This window comes from Choristoneura fumiferana, chromosome Z (genome assembly GCF_025370935.1).
Source record: "Choristoneura fumiferana chromosome Z, NRCan_CFum_1, whole genome shotgun sequence".
Classification (NCBI taxonomy): domain Eukaryota; kingdom Metazoa; phylum Arthropoda; class Insecta; order Lepidoptera; family Tortricidae; genus Choristoneura; species Choristoneura fumiferana.
The window spans coordinates 5,443,785-5,467,274 of NC_133472.1; the positions used below are offsets into that span (position 1 = coordinate 5,443,785).

Genomic DNA, 23,490 nt, shown 5'->3' on the forward strand with positions numbered 1-23,490 from the left:
TAAATGAATATAAAAATGTAGTTCATAAATTTCACGTTAGGTACATTGTGTTTTGTAATATTTGGATTGTTTTGTATCTGTTTCTACTTTTTCTGAAACAGTGTATGTCAACAGGTATTTCGTAGTGAAACTAAAGGTCACAGCTCATTAGATCCACCCGGCACCCGATCAGCACCGCCTCGCCGCGAGCAATTAGTATTCCTTATATGGATTTGTATGGGCATGCGCTCATTACGTCAACTCCGTAGAGTCACCGGATCGTCTCGCTCGCGAGGTGTCCACGCGCGGACGGCGGGTAGATCACTCGGTGATAGCACGCTGCTTGTATGCTTACCTCGCGTGAACTGCGCGCGGACGCCGCGGCGCTCCCCTCCCTTATTTCATAATATACTACTCGGAATTTCGTGGAGCACGCGACGTCGACTCGTTGACCACGCGAGGTCCACTCGTCAAGGCGGCGTCCACCCGTGGAACAACAGTCGACAACGAGTGGACGCCGAACGACGAGGCGGTGCTGGTCGGGTGCCGGGTGGGTCTAATGAGCTGTGACCTTAAGGCTTAGGTGTTACATGGAGTGTCAAGTATTGTAAAATTCTTATTGTTATCACGAAGCTTTTATTTCATTGTACATATTTTAGTTAGGTACTGCGTCTTGTGTGAAGCATTGTAAATATCTACACGATAAAAATGGTAATTATATACACATAGGTATATATAATTATTATGTATTTTTGAAAAAAAATTGAAATGGCTTTTAAAATAGTTTATAGACACGTGACAAAATATATATATTTAACATGTCTAGAAAAGCTCAGATAGAAGCATGCCACTTCTTTAAAAAAATAATATGTAAAATCTATTTAATGTAATCTAATCAAATAAATAGTGCCACTTGAAAATTTTCTTCTATAAATGTTAAATATTAATAATTATATTTTAATAACGTAACATAATATGAATTCGATAACCCATCTTAGTAACTATATGGCCGTTTTACAGTGTTGTGACAAAAAAAACAATAATTTGACACATCGATTTTGTCCATGGCCTGTTTCACGGGTAAACTACTTACTTTAAAATACTCGTTATACGGGACTAAAGCCCTGATGCTTGCTGTACTCCTTGGCTCAACTCGGTTACTTTTAAGTTTTTGCACCTTTAGAATGGACGTGACTTGTTTCTAAAACTATTTTTTTTTAATGCGAATATTTTTAATTGAGTCGATTCTGTTTTGAAGGTGCACGCGTTTGTGTGAGCACCTTGTATTTGTATCTCGCTTCTTAGCTGGTGAAAATACCAATGTGTAAAGCGCACTCTTCATGCCAAAGCGAGATGGAAATACAAAGAGACTAACGCAGGGCTCCCAATGAGGGCTAAAAGAGCCAATTGCAAGCGAGACCGTAACGTCAAAAATACTCACGATACTAACGCCATCTAGCGATATTTCGCACGCACACACACACACACACAAACATCACGCCTGTATTCCCAAATGGGGTAGGCAGAGCACACGAAACGTTACCGCTTCGGAGCCACTTTTAGCACTTGGGCCAATCAACTATTTTACCGACACTTTGAGCGTCTCCTGCGTTACCAAAATTGTCTCTGGTGTTACCAAAAAATCGTACTTCCAACAAGATATTTCTCGGTTTAATAGGTTGAACTTACGTATCTTCTCGTATCTGCAATTGTTTCAAAAATGTCGTGGACAGATTAGTGTGGGTAAAAAAGTTGATTGGCCCACTTTTATCTATATTTCGCCAGTCTTTTAGTCCTCATTGTTCCAATACTGCGACTCCCATCACAGGTTGTAATTGTTTTGTGAAGCTCTTGAATAATAGACTTATGTATCTCTAAGACATGTGTGCCGGGACTACACGTACAGTCAGCTGTGGAAGTGGATGCGCGGTTACGGTGCCCAAAATGCACCACAACTGCTCATCTACTTCTGCTGCTGACTGCACCTACCGTATCACGACGCCCCAAGGAGGGTTTGCACTTTGAGTCCTGCTCTAACATATATTCGTATCCCATATATTTGCTGATGTTGACCCAAACTGTATAGCGGGGTTAACCCTTTTCCAGGCCTCACGAGTTAAAGTTGAAAACTAATAATATTTTTAACGAATTCAAACGATTTTGTACCATATTGTATACTTGGTAAGGTCGAATATTAGTGTACATTTATGTGGTAGCTATACGCACAATGCCTGGAAAAGGGTTAAAGCGAAAAATTAAAAATATGCATCAGAGGGGCTACTACTAAATTCGAAAATCGAAGTTCGTGTCGTACCGTCCCTCTCACTCCCGTATTAAATAATATAAGCGTCAGTGGGACGGCAAGATACGAAGTTCGAATTTTGCACTTCGTGTTCGTTAAGTAACTTACCCCTGTGTACGGCCAATGTTGCATTAAAATTTACGCATATTGAAATCTAATAGATGTTACTGTGGGTATAGATATATATTTTTTTATATTTTAGTTGGACTCGCTGACTTGAGAGGGTACGGTTTGTATTGGTGCGATTTCGACACTGAAATTTATATGGAAACGTTAGTTTTGAGAGGAAAAGGAATCGTTAAGGTTTGCGCAAAAAGTAAGTTCTTTTTTAAACATATTGAAGTAAGAATGAGTCATCCTTATCTCAAATATATGTCATATGCAAGGTGTTAATTAATGTACTGAAAACCTCAGACACTACAACCGACTTTTTTTATTTTAAATATTTTTAGTTTACATTTTTTTGTTTTATATTTCTTCCTTAATCCTTATTTCTAACTTTTCGCTCGTAATTTGTAAGTTTCAGTTACGTTTCGCCGTTTTAGAGGAAAATCTAAAGTGATTAAAAATGTTCAGTACGTATTAATTGTTTAAATAATATGCAACTTCTATAAAACATTTAACTGGCGTATGTTGCATTTGTAACTTTGTGCTGAACCCAGTAGAAAAATGATTTGACTTAGAGCATGACAGATTTTGAACGTGGAACATTGAATGCGAGCGCCGTTGAACCGGTGGCGCCGCTGGTAACAGAGTTTAACTGAACTACGACCTGGAAGAAAATAAATGCACGGTTGAACTGATTCTGCTAGAAATTAATTTTGTCAGATAAACCGCGTAGCAATCGGGTCACCTATTTGGGAGCTACGATGCTTAGAACACATGCTTAAGCTTATTAAGAGAAAGAAAATACGGTTTGGCTTGGCTCTTCGGGCGTGCTTTAAGAGTATTTCTCAAAAAGTTATCCTGTCATTAAATTGACAAGAAATCAGTTTTGTTAAGAAATTATCAACCCTAAGGACGAGATCATAAAACATCCAAAATTTCTTGACGGCAGGAGAACGTCACGAAATCTTGTGAGGAAAAAATCGTAATTTTGGAACTACATCAGAACTTTCTGTTGGATGCAACAACAAAGATTATCTGACTTTTTATCGCTTTTACCACAAGGTTTTGTATATATTTAAAAACAATATTACTTATTTTTTGTGGTGAAATAGCGTCAAACTCTAAAACTGAAAATGGACAACTTTTTGAGAAATAATCTTGAATCCAAAACCCGTTCTTATAGAGTGAAAACTATGCTTAAGATACATAACTGATATTTAATACTATGGTATTTACTGATTTTACTATTTAAAATAGAATTCATTAATTTTCCATTGATAAGCAAACAGTATTTTAGTAAAATTAAAGAGTAAACTACGCGGAATGGTAATGCACATCTTTACCTAATGGGTTCCTATGTCTGGTTATTTGAATATGAATATTATTTTCTAAAATGCTAAAATTGTATTTCACCGTTGTGTGCCAAATAAAATAACATTTGAATGTAGTTATGAACCACTGTTCATCAGGATCAGACTCTCGATAACCATGCTTGTCTCCTTTCTCGGAGAGCGATTAACCCGTCGCGCGACCAACGGCTTTTTTGGGTAATTTTGGACTAGTACCCCATAAAAGGGTGATCGAAACTAGTAACAAAAATTGACTAATCACGAGTACTTAGATACGCGCCACTGTGGCGTGCAGGGCGTTCGACGGGTTAAAGATTATTTGAGACAACATAATGTTATGACTTGCTCGTTGTGCTCACATTGGGTAAATACGTGATTTAATGAAAGTTTTCATATTGTACTTTTGCATTCGGAAAATTGGCCACAAATATGCATGACAGCCACTGACAGACGCACTGACAGAGTAGCGACATTCTTATAAGTAAAAATAAAATACATACCTACAGTCTCCTCATGTGTGTCTCTACGTCGCCATTGGCAAAATACGTCTTGCTAGGATTCACGCTGTCATCGTTCATCCACCATTACCTCTCATATTTCATTTTCTAGATTTTTTTTACCGTACAACGGCAAAACCTACTAGACACTGGCAAAATTGTCCTCCAATGGACAGAGCCATATTTTTCTAAAAATCTAATCTAATCGTCTCGTGCTAAAACGGCAAGAAATTGAAAAAAATACATACCTAGTAATATTTTACTTCAGATTCCTCAAAAAATCCATATCATAAATCACTCTAGGATCGCTGTCCGAGAAAGTATACCTTTACACCCGTGCAATAGTGTATAATTTATTTTGTAGACGACTAAGGTGCTAAATATTTTTTATTTTACTTTTTACTGTGACAACAGAATGTAGAGGACTTATTGCTTGGACTCTTACCGCTGTTCTGTCAATTTCCAATCTTTAGTTTTAAGTTGAAGTTTAATGTAGATTTACAAAATAATTGAGTACCTATACGGAATACAGATGTACAGACAAGGAAATTAAAATACTACCCAGAGTGGAACCTTTGTGCTACTAATGTTATATTGACATTCCATCTGCTAAAGAAATTATGTCAAAAAATATTATGAAAAGGTTCCACCATGGGACGTAAATTAATTTCCATGACTACAGTACAACTAGAATGTTAATATCGCTCGGGACTCGTCGGTTGTATTCGTTTTCTTGAAGATTCATGTTGGAAAAGAAAACGGATCTCCTGTTTCGAGTTCCGAACGACATAAGCAAACTAAACAAGTTCAATTGTAAGCGCTGGCTAAGTAATGGTAAAACGGTACCTACTAGATGAGCGAGCCTGCGGGGCTACTACGAATTTCTAAAATCGACCGATCGTGCCGTTCCCTACACATATTATTTAATACGAGAGTGAGGGTCGGTACGATACGAACTTCGAATTTAGTAGTAGCCCTGCTGTTTCAGTCTGCGTTTTAACATCATCTGCAGGGCTACTACGAAACTCGAAGTTCGTATCGTACCGTCCCTCTCGCTCTCGTATTAAATAGTATGGGTAAGTGTCAGAGGGACCGCACGACACGAACTTCGAGTTTCGTAGTAGCCCTGCTGCTCCGAATCCGAGTCAGAAAGTGAAATTTTTGTTTAGTGTGTGTTCACCATTACCATAGAGGCGTAAAGGCAATGCGCGATTCGGAACGCAGCTGTCAAACTGACATTTGTGGAAGTTTAACCATCATTGTGAAGTCGTAAGCGGCCCCCTGTACCACCATGAATGTTGTCTCTCTTGTGATTAAGTGAGAGTTGTGTTTAATTGTACTTGTATCTCTTTCGGTACAGGGTGCAGATGTTAAATTTAGTGTAATTGTATTTTGATATTATTTATGTTAACGTTTGTAAATACAATAATTATACAAAACATATCTCACTGTTCTGTAGTTAAGTAAGGCGGGATTCCACAATAGATACACGGTTGGAGATGTACCTATGTGTTTTTATTAAGCACCCACAAAGATCACGCTTATTTTAACGCATATTGCTGGATTGGTTCTACTAGGTACATTCACTAACTAATCGGTCGATCGTAATATTCGTAAAGACTCGAGCCTTTTAGACCGAAATTTAAGGCTTTGTGTGCTTCTTAGATTGCTTTTCAGAGCCTTAAGCTCAGGACTATTTAACCACCCTAAAGTTGATAATCGTTTGCTTGTCGTAAAACATTAATGCCAATAGACGTGACTGTCAACTTGAAAGTTCGACTTTAGCGGCATATTCATTTGATAGGAACTTGTTTAAAAATTGGTAGACCACTTATTTGGCTGATGGTACCTATGTATGTATGTGCGGGTCAAATCTTGCAAGTTGAATTTGACCCATTTCTAGTAGTCAGATTGACTTGAAATTTGGCATACTTATGTAAATCTAGTGACAATGCAATAATACGGTATTTGACTATTTGGCACAAATAACAAGTTATAAAGGTTTGAAATTCTAGATTAGACAGAGAAAGACATACTGGCATGTGACGTCACACGCCAGTTCCGCCATACTTGCTGCATAGAAAAAAGCGTTTGAGTAAAAGACAGGTCAAAAATCACTAGATTTTTATTTTCTCTTCGCTAATATCTGTATAGATATGGCAAAATCAGCAAATACCGTATTGTGGGTCCAGCTAGGACCTAGATAGGATCTAGGATAGGAGCTAGGATCGTCTCCGCCAGACGGAACTCCTCAACGGTTTAATAGCATTAACTTGAAATTTATTACGGAAATGTAATTTGGATGAAAATGCAAGTAAGTGTAAGTACAGTCAACAAAAACTGCAATCAGAAAAAATCTTGTATTAAAAATGTTTTTTTTATAAAAAAACTTATTTCTTATCTGAATAATGAATATGTCTACAGCGAGCGTGTTCTCTGGGGGCTCCTATGAAATTCGAAGTTCGTATCGTACCGTCCCTCTTACACTCGTATTAAATAATATTAGCGTCAGCAAAACGGCAAGATACGAAATTCGAACTTAACACTTCGTAAAAGGTTCTGTTGCCGCTCCTACGGCGGGACTACTAAGAAATTCGAAAATGGAAGTTCATGTCATTCCGTTCCTCTGCCACCATACTATTAAATACGAGAGTGAGAGGGACGGCACAATACGAACTTTGAATTTCGGAGTAGGCCCTCAGATTGGCTCTGGAGACGTGATGGGGATCCTACACAACCCAGTAAATGTACGCAAGTAGTTTACCGTTATTGTGATGTGACCGTGGTCACGCAAAGCGGGTGGTGGGGGGAGCCGAAACGGTCACAGTACTCGCTACTGCTAAAAATTAAACCAATGGCGCTAGCATGAGCAGATTGTATGGTTTTGCCATCGATTTAGAATACCCAAGATACCCCGCTAACGCTTAAAATGTGTCTTGCTACAACTGTGCTTAAACACCTTCTAAATCGTTTTAGCAACCCCCAATGGTTTTAAAATATCTAACCAACGATACCCCACACCATAGGGTAAGACGAGAAAAAAAAACACCCCCGCTTTAAGTCTACGGGAGGTAACCTAAAAAAATTTTTTTTTTATTCTACCACTGCGTGATTGTATATTCATGCCAAATTACAGCTTTCTAGTACTAACGGTCTCTTGAGCTTAGCCACGATCAGACATACAGACGGACAGACATGGCGAAACTATAAGGGTTCCTAGTTGACTACGCTACCCTAAAAAAGAATAAGTACTCAATTAATTACTGCTACGGAACGCTAGGGGGTTCCTAAACTTTTTCAGTTTATAGTATATAATCACAGCGCCCTTACAAGTAGCGGGCATATCTTAATTCAGCTTGCAAAGGTGTGTCGCCGTAACAATTCGATTTCCAACAGATTTCCTACGCTTCTGGGTTAACTTAACTGGAGCCCTTAGTTACCACGTCCCGTCAGGGGCTGGGGAACCCCTGTTCAAAACAAACAAAGTGAACAAAGTGTCGTGCTCTGTACGCCACAGAAAAACCAGCGACAAATCAACTTGATCTTTAATTCCATTGCAGAAGGATTAATTTCGAGTTGATTGTTGGTCATGTATAGATGACCGTGGCGTGTAAGGCATTCCATTGGCTGTCACGACTACGACTTCTGGCGGTAAATTTAATGAGTTGGATGGGTTGCTCCAAATCACGTCCCCAGAATCGCCTGCAGACTAGTTCGAAAGCCCGCCCCAGTTTACTTCAAGTCCGGCGTGCTGCTTCCGAGATACGTCTTCAAGTCAGTGATAGTGGAGCGTATAAGTTTCGCGGGGATTGTTTCCCGCTGAAGGCGCTTGTACGCCGCGTAGCGATGGCAGCCGCCGAAGCTGTAGAAGTAGTCGCCGCCCTCAGACCCCTTGATCCATAGCACGTCGATCGGCGGCACGTAACCAGCCTCCTCTTCCCTCTGGAAAAGTAACCATTGTTTTTTTCTAACAAAATATACAGAGGCGGCATCACTATTTAAACGCTTAAAGTTCAATGATTAGCTAAGTATATCAATGCTATCATACACTACTTAATGCTAATGTGAGTTTGTGTTGTCTCTTCATTAATTTTTATTTCATTTTGTACAACGTAAGAATATTTTTTATTTCTACTGTAATCTGTGTACACTGATACATAATATATAGCTACGGATATATAACAGCATAAACATAACAAGATTTTGGAACAGTCTATATTATTCCCCAAAACGATACTAAAACCACATAAAAAAAATTAACTCGTTATTCGGACAGGCTAAAGTGCCTTGCATTGTTTACCTTCTACTCGCGTTTACCATACTTTTTACTAAAGTACTTACGTAAGAAAAAGTATAAAGTTTTATTTTTTCTCTAATTTTGTATGCTCGTGGCGTCTTCTTCTTACGATGTTCGCTACGCTCACGTCGTAACTTACACCACTCGCTATTTTTAACCCCTGTTATACAACCGTTGCATAAAATACTATTGCGCGCTTGTGTGTACCCTACCCACATAGTGACGGATATTTTTTATCTGTGAAATGTGTGGATAATCCGTTTTTTTTAATTGGCGTCGCGCCATTTCATGCTCATGCAGCCACGATTCACTGGTCCTGTATAAAGACAAGAATTTTTAAACTAGGATGAGGGCACCATTCATAGACAGGAACCAATAATGGAATATTTTTTCCGCTAACCCAATATTAGGAAACGGACGCTACTTTTTCTAAAACTAATAACACTTATGTGCAGATAACTGATGATCATAACTGGTAAAGTTCATGAATGGTGAGCTATAAGGCATTGAATCCTTGCTGTCCATTACTGGATACTGTGCTTAACATGTCCATGATTGGTGCCGTCATCAAAAATATGAGCTAACTAACTTTGGTCTGTAGCTTTAGCTCGTTGAAGTGGCAATGGGCAGGCCATATAGCACGGAGAACTGATGGTCGTTGATTGATTTGATTGATTGAGTTGGGGCCGAAAGGTTCTCGAGTGGAGACCGCGGATCGGCAAGCGCAGCGTAGGACCTCCACCAACGAGATGGACGGATGACCTGGTTAAAGTCGCGGGTTCACGGTGGATGCAAGCCGCTTCCAACCGAGGCAACTGGAGGTCTATGGGACAGGCCTATGTCCAACAGTGGACGTCCTATGGCTGATATGATGACGATGATGATGAACTTTGGTGGATACGGCAAGTCTCACCTTTATAGTATCCATCAACGATTGCACTTTCTTCTCGTCCAGTTCGGGTATGAACGGCCGGATCAAAACCGATATTGGTATATCGTGAACCTCCTCCTTCCAGGCGCTGTGAACGCTCGACATTTTTGCAGCTACGAATATTAAAACAATATAAAAATACAGTTTTAGACACACCATTATAATTCACATGGAATTATCTTTATTTTTTTTTTAATTCTTTTATATAGCGACTTGAATACTTAGTGCATGCCACGTTCCTACTTGTTATCGTATTGTAAAGATGCTTGTTGTGTTTGCCTGCTATTGGTTTATACAGTTTTTATCATTTATGCTATAATATTATTGATTACAAGCTCCCATCCCGCGTGTTTTCTTCGGACACAGTGGTTTGGTCACAATGGTAGTGGTTGAATGTTCGTCGTAAAATTTTAAAAGAGGCATTATATGTGGTGTGTATGTATATATGTATTTTACATGTAGTTTATTTGTCTTAATATGTATTCGTTTATTGACTTCATTATTATGTATTAGTGTGTAGGTACCTATACAGTGTGTGGCCCAGAACCAGGGATAATACTCGTATTATATTAAAAGCAGAGGCTCATCAGGATCATCATGGTCCCACTTAATTTAAATCAAAACTTAACTTTTGTTTTTTTCTAACAAGCTTAATCGTAAATTCAATGTACGCCATCCTAGAACCCAACTGACGTCGCCTGTCACGCTACAAAAAATCAAAAATGTTGCTCTACATCGCTTCTTCAAATAAACTTTATAGGGTAATAAAAAGGAAAAACGAATCATTTTTAAAAATCTTTGTTCAGTTTGACGAAATACGATCTATGTTTTAATTATTTGCCCGTGTTACAGGCCACACTCGGTATATGTATGTATATTTATAATGCATTAATTTACAAATTTCGGTTTTTTTTTTATCTTTTCATTGTAGGTACTCGTAGTGTCTACTTTTGTGTCTGATATCCTGTCAATCGTTCAAAGGTTAACTGGAAGAGATCCCTTTAAGGGATAAGTTCGCCTTTGTATATCTTGTTATCCTGTGTTATCTGTCATTTTCATGTATTTCTATGTACAATAAAGAGTTTTACAATACAATACAGCACAATTATTTCAAAAAAATGCACCTCTTAGCAAACACCACATGATTTACGATTCAATACGTGTAAGTAATTTGCAATAATTTTACAAAATTCCTGAGACCGAATCGTACCTACTCGGGATTATTAGAGCAGGAGCTAAGGGAATTTGCTTATGCAAAATTAAGGGACCGCATTCTGTGAATAGTTTTGAACTCAGAAAAGCTTACAAATTATGATTCTGAATGTTGCCAGGAGGTCCGGTGGTCCATTTTTTATGCCCAAAGACATCATGTAAATGGACTGAAAAATGCTTTTAAACCATTTTAAAAATTATTTTTCTGACATTCCCATTTTTACAAGCTCAAATTCATTCAGATTCAGAATCATAATTTGCAAGCTTTTTTGAGTTCAAAACTATCCACAGAATGCGGTCCTCTAATTTTGCATACACATCTCCCTCCAGGACCCGCTCTATATGGTCATTGTGTCACTGCAGTCCGAAGAGTCTCCCTGTATACATATAAGTACTGTAGTCTTTTCCAAAGAGTTGGTAAAGAGAGACAAGTTTGTATACAGGCTGGAAACGATGTGATCTCACTCGATTATTTCTAGAGATGTGCCGACTAGTCGGTAAAGCCGACTATCCGGCCACTATCGTAGTCGGCGACTAGTCGGCAAAAAGGGCCGACTATCCGGCTTCTTACTTTGTACGTATATTTCAATAAAATATTTATTTTCATGTATACAAAGAGGGGGAATTACATTACATAAAAACCTTAAGCTGATCATTCTTGTAGTATTTACTGTTTTTCTTGCCCATACGAGAAATTATATTTTGGCATTAGTTATACCTACTTGACTTTACGGGAATCTTTGTCTAATTGCTCAAAAAATCCATACACGAGACTTTCTTTTTGACATCATCATGTCAGCCGAAAGACGTCCACTGCTCAGCTGGACATAGGCCTCCCCCAAGGCTCTTCTCTCAGACCAGTCTTGTGCTTTCTGCACACTGCTACTTTAGTTTCGCAATTCTTCGGGCTATGTCGGTAACCTTAGTTCTACTGCACATATCATCATTTCGGATTCTATTCCGCAGAGAAACCCTGAGCATAGCCCTCTCTCTCTCTCTCGTAGTCTACAAATGCAAGGCAAAGGGGGAGGTTATACTCTTCGGTCTTCTGTATAACCTGCCGCAACGCATTTATGTGGTCAACAAATCAGCTGGTTAACAAAGCGTCACGGAAATCCCCGAACTTGTGATCGGCTTGGCCGACTAGTCGGCCGATTAGTCGGCTTCTTTACAACCGACTAATCGGCTAGTCGGCTAGTCGGCCAAAGTCATGATCGGCACATCACTAATTATTTCTAAACTATACAAGATATCGAAAAACTGGTTCAGTAACTGGTCCATCCTGAAAGTTCTTCACAGTGTACGTGACGTCCACTAACGACATTGGATACAAGCAGCTTAGAGTTAGGGTTGCCAGATACAGGCATTTCATTTACGGGACAATTTGAGGGTTATGAATTGTATCGGTACCAATACAAGCACAAAACCAATCATTTGCTTCAACTTGACAAAATCATTAAAATTGGTCGTTTTAAAAAAGTGAGTCCAGGTTTTGTCATTTGGCAAGTCTTTTGGAAGGAAAGGACCTCAAAAACAGTTCTTGGGCATGTGAATTCTGAATACCTACAGGCCGTCAATGTTAACCGCAGCTTCAATTTTTCATATGGAAGGAAATACTGCTCTCGTAGCTTATTAAAAAAAAAACTAATATTATAAGCAGTCGAAATCCGGGGCATTAAAGTGTAATTCCTGGACACGGGACAAGACATGTAATACGGTATTTGACTATTTTGTATATGTTTTATAAATAAAAAATTCACAATGCCTGTTATCGAATAGAGAAACAATTTTTAAGCTACCTTTACAAATAACAAAGTTATAATGGTTTGAAATTCAAGATTAGACAAAGAAAGATATACTGGCATGTGACGTCACACGCCACTACCGCCATACTTGCTGCATAGAAAAAAGCGTTTGAGAAAGAGATAGGTATACAGATATTCAAAAAATCACTATAAATCCAATTTTCAACCGATTTAAATTTTCTCTTCGTTAAACACTATCTGTATAAGTATAATATTTTCAAAATAATATTAAGTAAGGCAAATTAAGGAGTTGTCAAGTACCGTATTCCGGGACAATCCCGGATGTCCCGGCCATCTGGCAACCCTAACTGGAGTGGAGGTCTATTTGGGAGGCCCATGTTCAACAGTGGACGTGATGCGACTGATATATAATGATGATTATGATGATTTCAAATTTCGCCTGTTATTAAAAATCACGTAGATAATATCTACGTCATTTCATTTAGGTTATCTAGTTCGAATTAATCCAATAACGCTGCTTGTAGGTAAAAGTATAGGTAGTAAAAACAACCGAAAGTCACCTTGTTATTGTCGCTCGGCGATAATACCAAATAAAATTAACGCTTGATTACAAACTTGCATGTTGACCCCTTCTTGAGTGTACATTTCATTAATTCGGTGCGGTTTTTTTTTCTATTTTTAGGGTTCCTTTTTTATTTGACTGGATGGCAAACGAGCGTGGGTCTCCTGATGGTAAGAGATCACCACGCCCATAAACATCTTCAACACCAGGGGTATTGCAGATGCGTTGCCAACCTAAAGGCCTAAGATAGGATTACAAGTGCCAGTAATTTCACCGGCTGGCTTACTCTCCACGCCGAAACACAAAAGTGCAAGCACTGCTGCTTCACGGCAGGATTAGCGAGCAAGATGTTGCTACGCACAAGGCCCTACCACTGCGTCCCTCCGTACGTCAAAAGGAAAAAATGGAACCATAGGATGACTTTGTTGTCTGTCTGTCTTTCCGTGTGTAAATACCCTATGACTCAGGAACGCGTGGAGGTAGCAAGCCTTTTAGCAAGTTGGAATTAATCTGCTAAATTTCATCATCCCAGCCTATATACGTCCCAGTGCTGGGCACAGGCCTCCTCTCAGAACAAGAGGGCTTGGGCTATAGTTCACACGCGGGCCCAGTGCGGGGCCGAACCCACTACCTGCTAAACTTAAAATAGTGAAAAAAAAACATACTTCTAAAGTGAACGCAATCAAAAGACAGTGTCATTTATTATTGTGTAGTGTAGATATTTGTATAAATCTTTCTCATTCTGTCACGCTTAAAGCTGTTTCCCACTTGTCGGATGTCGGGCCCGGACTTTAACCGGATGTTCCAGTGGCAGAACATTTTACATGAAGCTATTTGCACTTGCCCGAGACGATATTCTATACAAGGTATTAATTAAATAACTGAAAACCCAGAAAGTACTCACTTAGTTTGCTCAAAATCGAGAGTAGAATCGATTACTTACACTTGGTCTTAAATCAGGTTGTGTTTGTGTTTTTAAATCCCTTTTTTATTGTGCCCAGTCAAAAAGTTACTACTGCAACAGGCGCCAAGTTGCATACTATTTCGATAATTTAATACTGGCTGTTTTGCTATCACTGTGTGATATGTTTGTGATTTAATTTTCTTCTAAAAACGTCAAAGCGCAAAGACTGACAAAAACCCAAAAACCTCAGACACAAACAAATCACGAACTGACTTAGTAAAATACACCAATATCTTTAAAATAGAACAATGAGGGCGCTGTCATCGTTCATCCACCATTACCTCTCATATTTCGTTTTTTTTTTACCGTACAACGGCAAAAACTACTAGACACTGGCAAAACAGAGCCATATTTTTTTAAAGAAGAAGATCTTTAAAATAATGAAGATATTCAAAAATAAATTCAATCAATTTACTTATTTAGAAAAAATATATTTTTCGGGTGTCTGAGATTTTCAGTTATTTAATTAACACCTTGAAGAAATGACTGACACACTAAACGGATCCGACACCCGACAAGTGGGAATCGAGGTCTTAGATGGCACACCACACCCCAGCACAAGACCTACTTCAATCCCAATAATAGTTGAAACCAGCATGTTCATCATCAATCATCCTTAACCATTAGCTGCATGATTTAATATTTTCCGTCGAAAATATGAGAAGTTGTTAGAAAACACCCTTTTAATAATGAGAAAAATATTTAAAAAATCAGGGCAAAAGTTTAATTTTCATTTTATTTTTTAACGCTGTGCTGTAATTTTTGATACCTACTCCATTACTCCATGCAAATTGTAGTCAAAATTGTATTCTGCTTACAAAATATATTATAATATAATATTCCCATAATCTTTTTATGCAGTTAGTCACCCGACGACGTTCACAAAACCGCACTGGTGAATTAATTTTGTGCACCGTTTTGATGTAAGAAACATATATATATATATATATATATGTGTCGATGATTTTTACCTACCTACTAATTGAAAGAGGAACATGCAGTATATACAAGGTGTCGATGATTCTTACTAGAGATGCAACGGATATCCGGCCAGTATCCGGTATCCGGCCTATCCAGCCACTATTTTAGGCTACTACTATTCGGCCGAAAACCGGATAGTTGCGTACTATCCGGCCGGATACCGGATGGTAAAAAACTTATAGTTATTATTAAAAACTGGTATTTATTTATGAATTTATCAATTATTGACATGAGTTTATTATTATAAGGGGCTGATTCACCACCTATTGATTAATTTTAACTGACGGATAAATGTGATAACGTGTCGCGTCTATTCAAACAAAACAAACAGAAACGACATCATAAACCCCCTCGCAAAAAAAACGGGCACCTATGGTTTTTGTATTTCATGTGTATGAAAGCTTACTTTCTAAGCTTCAATGCCTAATAATCTGAAAAACCATAGGTGCCCGTTTTTTTGCAAAGGGGTTTATTTATCTGTCCGTTAAAATTAATCAAAAAAGTGAAACAGCCCCTAAGTTAATTAATTATACGTAAAACTAGGCAGAATATCCGCCGGTCGGATATCCGGCTATCCGGCCAACGATCCCGCCAAATATCCGGTATCCGGCCAAACCACTATCCGTTTCATCTCTAATTCTTACCTACCTACTAATTGAAACTGTCTCCGTACCTGGCCTAATCAACCTTTTAATGTATTCTGCCCCGTAATTCAAGTAAGTACACTTGGCTAGAAAAATGTTTGCAATGTATACTATTAAGTAACACACTTACAAGATGAGCCATGAAGAAATTTCCTTAAAACTTTCACAACTTCTAACTTATAGTGGATTTGTACCCCATCAAATCATACATTTAATAGGTAACGCAGGATACGTTACCATGCATGGCAACAAAAAGTTGATTGACCCACCAACCAGTTGTTTAACCCCACAAAGTGCAATGTGGTTTAGATACTTTTGTATTTGAAGCCGTAACAAAACCGCTATAAACCTACGTCAAGGTTGCAAGCACCATATCTGGATATAACGTCATACTACCAGTATTACTGCACACGTACATATGTACGTACAGGTTGAACCTTATGTACACTGCGTACTGTCTGCCCTATTTAATAATTTTAGAAAGCTTCTTGACTGGTTTTTAATTAATTCATGGCAAGTACAAGTACGTAGGTACACTCGAACTAACTGAATCGTGACCACAGATATCGTGACCCACTGTAGCACCATTTCGTAGAAAAAGTCATAGTACCTAACATCGCATTGCTTGACAAGGAAATTTGTTATTACTTATGACATGACACTTACTGTGAGAATGTTCTGCGGCGTGTCAGGAATCAAATGATTCGACTGTAGGTACAGTCACCAGCATCTGCCACAGCGGAGCGTGCAAAAATATCTGGCACGTCCTTCCGTCAGAGTCGTATCAGATATTCATGCACGCTTGTTATGTCAGATATTGGTGCTGGTGACTGTACATTACATAGGATAGGTAGGTACTATGCAAAAATGCTGTAGGTATTTTTTGTGTATGTCTAGTAGCTTCCCACGGGCGTACGTGGGTTGAACCCCCAATTCAAACCCCGAAATGTTACATTACTGCAATTTTCTGCCGTCAGAGTGCAGCACTAGGTACCATAAAACCATAAACAGTTTTTTGAGTAAGTATCTTAAATGCCATAATAATCATATTTTTTTTGGAAATATCGTTACTATCGATGTAAATTGTATCATGTTATTTTGTTACTAATAAATCTAATTATCATGATTTCTATAGGTACTCACTCTTTGGTCATGGCTGATCTGTCATGGCGACAAAATATAAAGAGAACTGACGTTGTCAATGTCATGGAGGTTTGCGCTAGTGTCGCCCCATGCGCAGAGCTTTGCCTTTTTCTGCCTTTTTTATTTTCTTTGTACAGTCGAGTTCATAAACTTGTGAGCAAAAATTTGATCAAAAATATCTGAACACGCCGCTACGCCGTTAACAATAGAGTCGTGTTCAGATATTTTTTATTAAATTTTTGCTCACAAGTTTATGAAATCGACTGTACACCGCAGGCGCCCCCTTCCCCGATATTCACTTGACTACGCCCGTCTACCTCACCTATTTAATTAAAATGGCGCCAAACTCCATTAAATATGTACTTTCATAGAGTTAAATAAATCGGCAAATACGCGTTATATAAGTACCTACGTTGGTAGATAGATATAATATAAGGTTTGGGCTTGTCTTTTTATTGAATATTTATAAGTTTCGTTAGCGCGTCCAAACAAGGTCAATATTATTTACTTCATTCAGTAGTGTAGGAACGAATAATAAATGGCCCCGCCTCCGAAATATTCTTGGACTAGACAATTAAAAAAACATTTGTGCATTGCGTATTAACTTCTGAAAATTGAAAGATATGGCAACTTGCGCCAGCGGTGTAATGCGTGTGGTAAGATAAACACGCTCAATGATTTAACCATGACTCAAATATACTAGAGATCCGTACTACAACTTTTGTCCAAGAGGTACATGATCGAAATGGCTTATTAAAATCCAATTTTGCTGTTAACATTGAAACTAAGCTAATTTATCATACAATCATAAAAATGCAATATTCTAATCCACAGATAAACATCAGCACAGATACGATAACAATTGGTGCGACATGAAAAAAAAAGGTTAAAAGAAAAAAGGTTTACTTAAGCATTTTCTGACTTACAGTTTTTTACTGCGGCAACAGAAGTTGTTAAACTACAAATATTTCGTAACATGTGATTTATTTCAATATATCCGTGTGCCTCGTCCGACTGACAGGATAGAACTGACTGCTGTGCTGTCTGTGCAAGCAACTGACGACTGACTGACGTCCGCTCCAACAAGGACAAGTTCTGATAATAAATACGCTATTTACCTGTTACTTTAGTTCCCCACGAATTTTCTATCACATTTAAAACAAGCTTAATCGTATTCATTGATAAACATTGGATGGGTGGGATGTTTATCAACAACTTTACCTCGGCTGGATTGGATATTATATAATTTGTTTGTTGAATTATGTATCTAATTACTTAATTAGATAACTGCAATCTCTAATCCAGCAATAACGTAGCGTATACTATACTATAGGTACCCAAGTACAGTCACCAGCATTAATATGTGCCACAGCGGAGCGTGCAATAATATATGAAACGTCCTTCCAGCCCTAGAAATAGAGTCGTATCAGATATTTATGCACGCTTGTTGTGTCAGATATTGGTGCTGGTGACTGTACTACATTTTTTACTTTTATCTTTAAACGGCTCACTTTGTAATAAGTATTGAGATTAGATGCTGAGAACTGGTTTAGGTAAAAGTCTAAAAGTACCTACCTACTATACTACTAAAAGTATATATATATCAAGTAGTGTCCGAGTTTCGGTTTCGGTTTCGGCCAGCAGCACTACGAAACTCGAACCTCGAAGTTCGTATCGTACCGTCCCTCTCGCTCTCGCATTAAATAGTGTAAGTGTCAGAGGGACCGCACGACACGAAATCGAGTTTCGGTTGAGAGTTTCGTAGTAGCCCTTCGACCTAAAAATCATGTTTCGCCCAAAAAACAGCCGAACCTTTCGGCCTCTCCGAAACCACAGTGTAACAAAATGTATGTGTAGTTCTTAGACTTTGCCGAAAGTTACATCGTAACATTACGTTAATACTATTATATTCTGAGATCGTAGGTAAGTACTTTTGCGTGGCAATCGTTCGGGTGCGCTCGACTCAACACGGCTGGCAATATAGTGTCGCTCGCCAGACTCCGCCGGCCGCAGAATCATTTTAAATTTAAAATTACAAATGATCTAATATTTTGTGTCACCATCTCCGGGTCTATTAGGAGGGCAGTATTATCTATATAAATAAAAATTAATCTTAAAATGTGTTGCTAAGCGCAAAACTCGGGAACGACTGGTCCAATTTCGCTAATTCTTTTTTTGTTGTGTTCGTTACTGTCAGGAGAAGGTTTTTACGGAAGAATATACAAAAAAAAATACAACGGGGGCGAAGCCGCGGGCAACAGCTAGTAATATTATAAATGTGAAAGTTTGTGAAGATGTTTGGATGTTTGTTAGGTACTCAATCACGTCTAAACCGCTGAACCGATTTAGATGAAATTCGGTAAGTATACAGATAGTTTGAGTCCCGGGGAAGGACATGAAATGTTTTATCCCGGAAAATTTCATAGTTCCCGCGGGATACCGATAAACGAATACTTACTACGTGGACGGAGACGCGGGCAACAGCTAGTTTCGCTATAATTTCTTTAGCTAAATATAATGATGTCAACAAGTGTCAACGTGATATTAATAGGTAGGTAGCTCAAAGGCTCCACCTGGTACGTGATTCAGTTTATACTTGACTACACCATCTCTTTTGGATCAATAAAATATTATTATTATACCTACGTTATAGTGTGGAAAATGCACCTTACGCATTCTCCATATAGTCATACTCACTAACGGCCACACGAGTGTAGTGCGGCAAATGCACCTTATGCACAGACTAATAAGAGATACTACGACCTTATGCATCCCCGTATTATTATGGTCATACCCACTCGACAACACGAGTTTCCACATTTGCGATAGAGGGCGTTACAGGTGCATGATGCGACACACCGGGACACAGAGTACATATATAACCCGGGATGAGGCGACTCAGACGCCGTTCAGTTTTTCCTACTGAGAATCAAGAGCACATCGATTCAGGTAGTTAAAAAAAATGTCGAAACAAAATGACAGTTTAGTTTTAGTAAGGGTAGGTACACTTTTCTTTAAAAATGTTTTTGAAAACGCCCTTTGCCTAACGTCTCTACTCGCGATCACAATCAAATGACAGTAGTAAGCCAAACTGTCCTATGAATGCGATCGCGAGCGCCAGAAACGATAGGTACGCAATAGACCCTCTGTTACAACTTGGGGATTCTCAAAAACCGAGCCTATTTCTCAAAGCGCCGGCAACGCATCAGTAACTCAGCTTAAGTTATGGATGTCCATCGGCGGAGATGATTGCTTTCCATCACTCCGCCTGCTCGTTAGCCCCTATTTAAAAAAAAGAAAGATTTGCATTTATAATAATTATACATAATGAAGTAAAGTAGGTACTTAACTGACTCATCATCAATTCATCAACAATGGGGTAAAATATTCGACAAATGAATACTTAATATTTATTCAGCTAGAAAACCCGAGGCGACGACGGGACAAATGTGGAGATAAATGAATTAAATAATTACCTACCCACTTCTACCCATCTTAATAAGTCCTCGTATCATAACACAGCTCAAACTGATGACCGTTACTTTGCTCGCTTGAGCATTAGATATTATAACAATGTAAGTAATTAAAATTTTTAGGTTTTACAAAATTCCCATTGGAATCCCAATCCCCAAAAACCGCATCGTCGTCGTGTTCATTATTCCATTATAAAGTCGATGTGCCATTATCATTCGTTGAAGACATGTCAAAGTCATGCCGCAAGATTTAGCGAAGCGGTGTAGAACATCGCCATCTGTGCCGTACATGAAGTACTATTTTATACTGTTCGATTCTACAAGTAGTCTTCCTTTCAACTTAATGAGGGCTATCGCGTATGAATTCGCCACTAGAGGCGCTAGTGTAGCGTGAGGTCTCCGAAATGTCAAATCTCATAGTTTTTGGGTGAGCTACGCGGGTTTATTTCTAATTAGAATTATTTTGTGAATATTTTGTAATATATGAAATTAATTATGGCAAAAATGCGTTCCGGGGCAAAGAATGTCTGTGTTTTGAGACAGTTTTGTCTTTCGGAAACCTTTGTCCTCCCTTTTTTCCGAACTAAACGGGGACTATGCAACACTGTGGCATGCTCGATATTTTTATGGTATGGTTTTAAGGTTTATTAAATATGATTTTAATCTAAACTTTGTTTTCACGCCCGTAATAACAGACTTTGAAAGCCACACTTAAAAACTCACGCAACAGTGCGCCATCTAGTGAGACAAAAAACGATAGCCCTCATTAGCAAGCATGTAGCTATGTAGATTATACAAGAATTCCGACAGATGGCGCTATATTACGTTATAAAAAGGAAAGCACCTTGGTTGTAAGCACAGAGTACTTTATACATATACTTCTTGGACTTCCCTGTGTACACGAAGTAACATTATAACGAAAGTTATTTTATTCTTTCATTTGGCCGCCATTTTCATCCTCACTTCAACACACCGGCTAAATGCGAGTGGCGCATTGAGGGTTCCGTAAATCGTCTCCGCAGGACGGAACTTTTCCTTCTTCTTGACTTCATCATCATCATCATCCCAGCCTATATACGTCCCACTTGCTGGGCACAGGCCTCCTCTCAGATCAAGAGGGCTTGGGCTATAGTTCCCACGCGGGCCCAGTGCGGATTGGGAACTTCGCACGCACCATTGAATCGCTTCGCAGGTTTGTGCAGGTTTCCTCACGATGTTTTCCTTCACCGCAAAGCTCGTGGTAAATTTCAAATGTAATTCCGCACATGAATTTCGAAAAACTCAGAGGTGCGGAGCCGGGGTTCGAACCCACGACCCTCTGCTTGAGAGGCGATAGGTCAAACCACTAGGCCACCACGGCTTCACGGCTTCACGGCTTCTTGACTTAATGACTTGAAATTTGCTATGCAAATGTAGTTTTGTTGAATATTAATCTAAGCATGTAACATAACATAAGTTTTAATACTATCTGTCAACTGTATATAGTGGATTTATTATGGAATAAATACTGCTACGTTATAGACTTAATTCTGAAGATTATTTTGAAGATTCCTCAACTTCGTTGTGCCTACAGCAACAGCAGGGATCACGCTTTCGATTCCACTGGCCTCTCAACAAGTTTGGGTGACAATGCAAGAACAGTCAACAAAAAGTACAGGCAGGCAAAAAAAGTTTATATTAAAAATGTTTTTTTTATATTTAGGATTTTAATTTATGACGGTGGGCATTCTATTCTACACTTCCACTGAACGAAGATATAGGTAGTTAGTTTTAGTTTTGTAACTATAGGACCCCATACATCCTGTATTACCTATTATTATTCTTTTCTTGTATTATTTTCTTTAATTTTAGACTGTAGTTTTTAATTCTTTTATTTGTAATTATTTTATTTTGAAAAATGACTTCCTGCCTAGTTCCTTGCGGCGCATTCTTCTTGTGTTTTTCCGAAATCGCTGCACCAAAGAGTATTAGTACCTCGCTGCACATTGCGGCCTATTTAATGAATAAATGATTTGAATTTTGAATTTGCACTGGTTGGTTATAAATCTTTCTCTCTAGCTGTACGTCAAAATCATAATACTCTGGTCAAAATAAGCCACTAACGTACCTACCTAAGCAGTTTAGATTTGATAGTTTTTTTTGTGCTTATTTTCTACATTATGATATTCGCAGTAATTCTCTAATATAGTGATAATTTAACGTTTTTTATAAACAACCAGATCAAGCACTATGTGTCAAACAATTAACACGTGCCTGCAGTCGATTGTATGCATTTTGCAAATGCTGGTCCGGATATTCATGACCACGATGCTCATGGTGGAGAATCTACTAAGGCTAATTATGCAGACAATATACAATTTACTTTCTTTCATCACACAAGCTATTTCGATCATCCCGATATGCTGTGTTATGATAATGACATCAAAATTAAGAACCGTAATATGCGGAGTCGGGGCCGGCGGAGGGGGGGCGGGGGCTGTATCGAAAAACCATACGTGTGACTGTGTCATATCAACTTTGGCAGTACTCGTTATTTTCTACATATTCAAAGAGGTAGGAGTTCTTGATAGAATGCTGGTAAAAGTGGGCTATTATCCGATCAAGGGGCTAAAGGAAATTGTCATAGACGACGACGACGATGATGATGGCACGAGGCCGTCGACATTGTCGCCGCCGGATGGAATGTCACCTGACAAGAAAGGCGGTGGAAAGGTCGATGGTCATACAAAGGTCAGAAAGAACACCACGGCCCTTCCTACCAACGCGACGAAGACTTCATTTTTCTACTACCCCAACCCCTTGAAACCCTACGATCCAATTATATGTACTATTGAAACTGAAGAACCCTGAGTGGTACTATATACGTGGTCAGATAAAACACTGAATAGATTTTAGACAACTAATTTATTTCTATAGTATAATGTTTGCTTTTAATATTTTACTGACTAATGTATTGATAGGTATATCCAAATAGTTTATGTGAATATTAAAATATAATAAAATAATGGTGTTTCTTTTGTACTAAGATTCTCGCATTAACGCTAGTAAGACTGGAACAATAAGAGTAGGGGAGACCGAGAAGAGGAGTGACAGAGGAAAGTAGTGACAACGTCGATTTTTTGGAGCTTATTATATCTGCTAGCAAGCTCGTAATAAGTAGCGCGCATTAAATTTTATCTACATGCATATCATAACTTCCGCATTATATGTTCAGAAACGACTATCAAATGGCCATTATTAAGAAACCTGGTATCTGCGGGTGCATCTTAATGCTCACATTAA

At 38.5% G+C, this 23,490-nt stretch overlaps 1 protein-coding gene across 1 annotated transcript; it reads right to left on the reverse strand.

Annotated features, from left to right (window-relative positions):
• Positions 1-6,576: 6,576 nt before the first annotated feature.
• On the reverse strand, positions 6,577-17,795 carry Srx (sulfiredoxin). Its single transcript, XM_074104558.1, has 3 exons — positions 17,662-17,795; positions 9,446-9,576; positions 6,577-8,177 (listed from the first exon to the last, which is right to left on the reverse strand). The coding sequence occupies exons 1-3, from the start codon at positions 17,711-17,713 to the stop codon at positions 7,968-7,970; spliced, it is 393 nt and encodes a 130-aa protein (XP_073960659.1). The 5' UTR covers positions 17,714-17,795; the 3' UTR covers positions 6,577-7,967.
• Positions 17,796-23,490: the final 5,695 nt, after the last annotated feature.

Excerpts from the sequence above, each read along its gene's own strand:
- Srx (XM_074104558.1), bottom strand. The coding sequence starts at position 17,713 with ATGTTACGAAATATTTGTAGTTTAACAACTTCTGTTGCCGCAGTAAAA. Across the intron at positions 9,577-17,661 it reads TGTTGCCGCAGTAAAAAACT|CTGCAAAAATGTCGAGCGTT; the intron begins GTAAGTCAGAAA and ends TAATATTCGTAG. Across the intron at positions 8,178-9,445 it reads CGTTGATGGATACTATAAAG|AGGGAAGAGGAGGCTGGTTA; the intron begins GTGAGACTTGCC and ends TTACTTTTCCAG.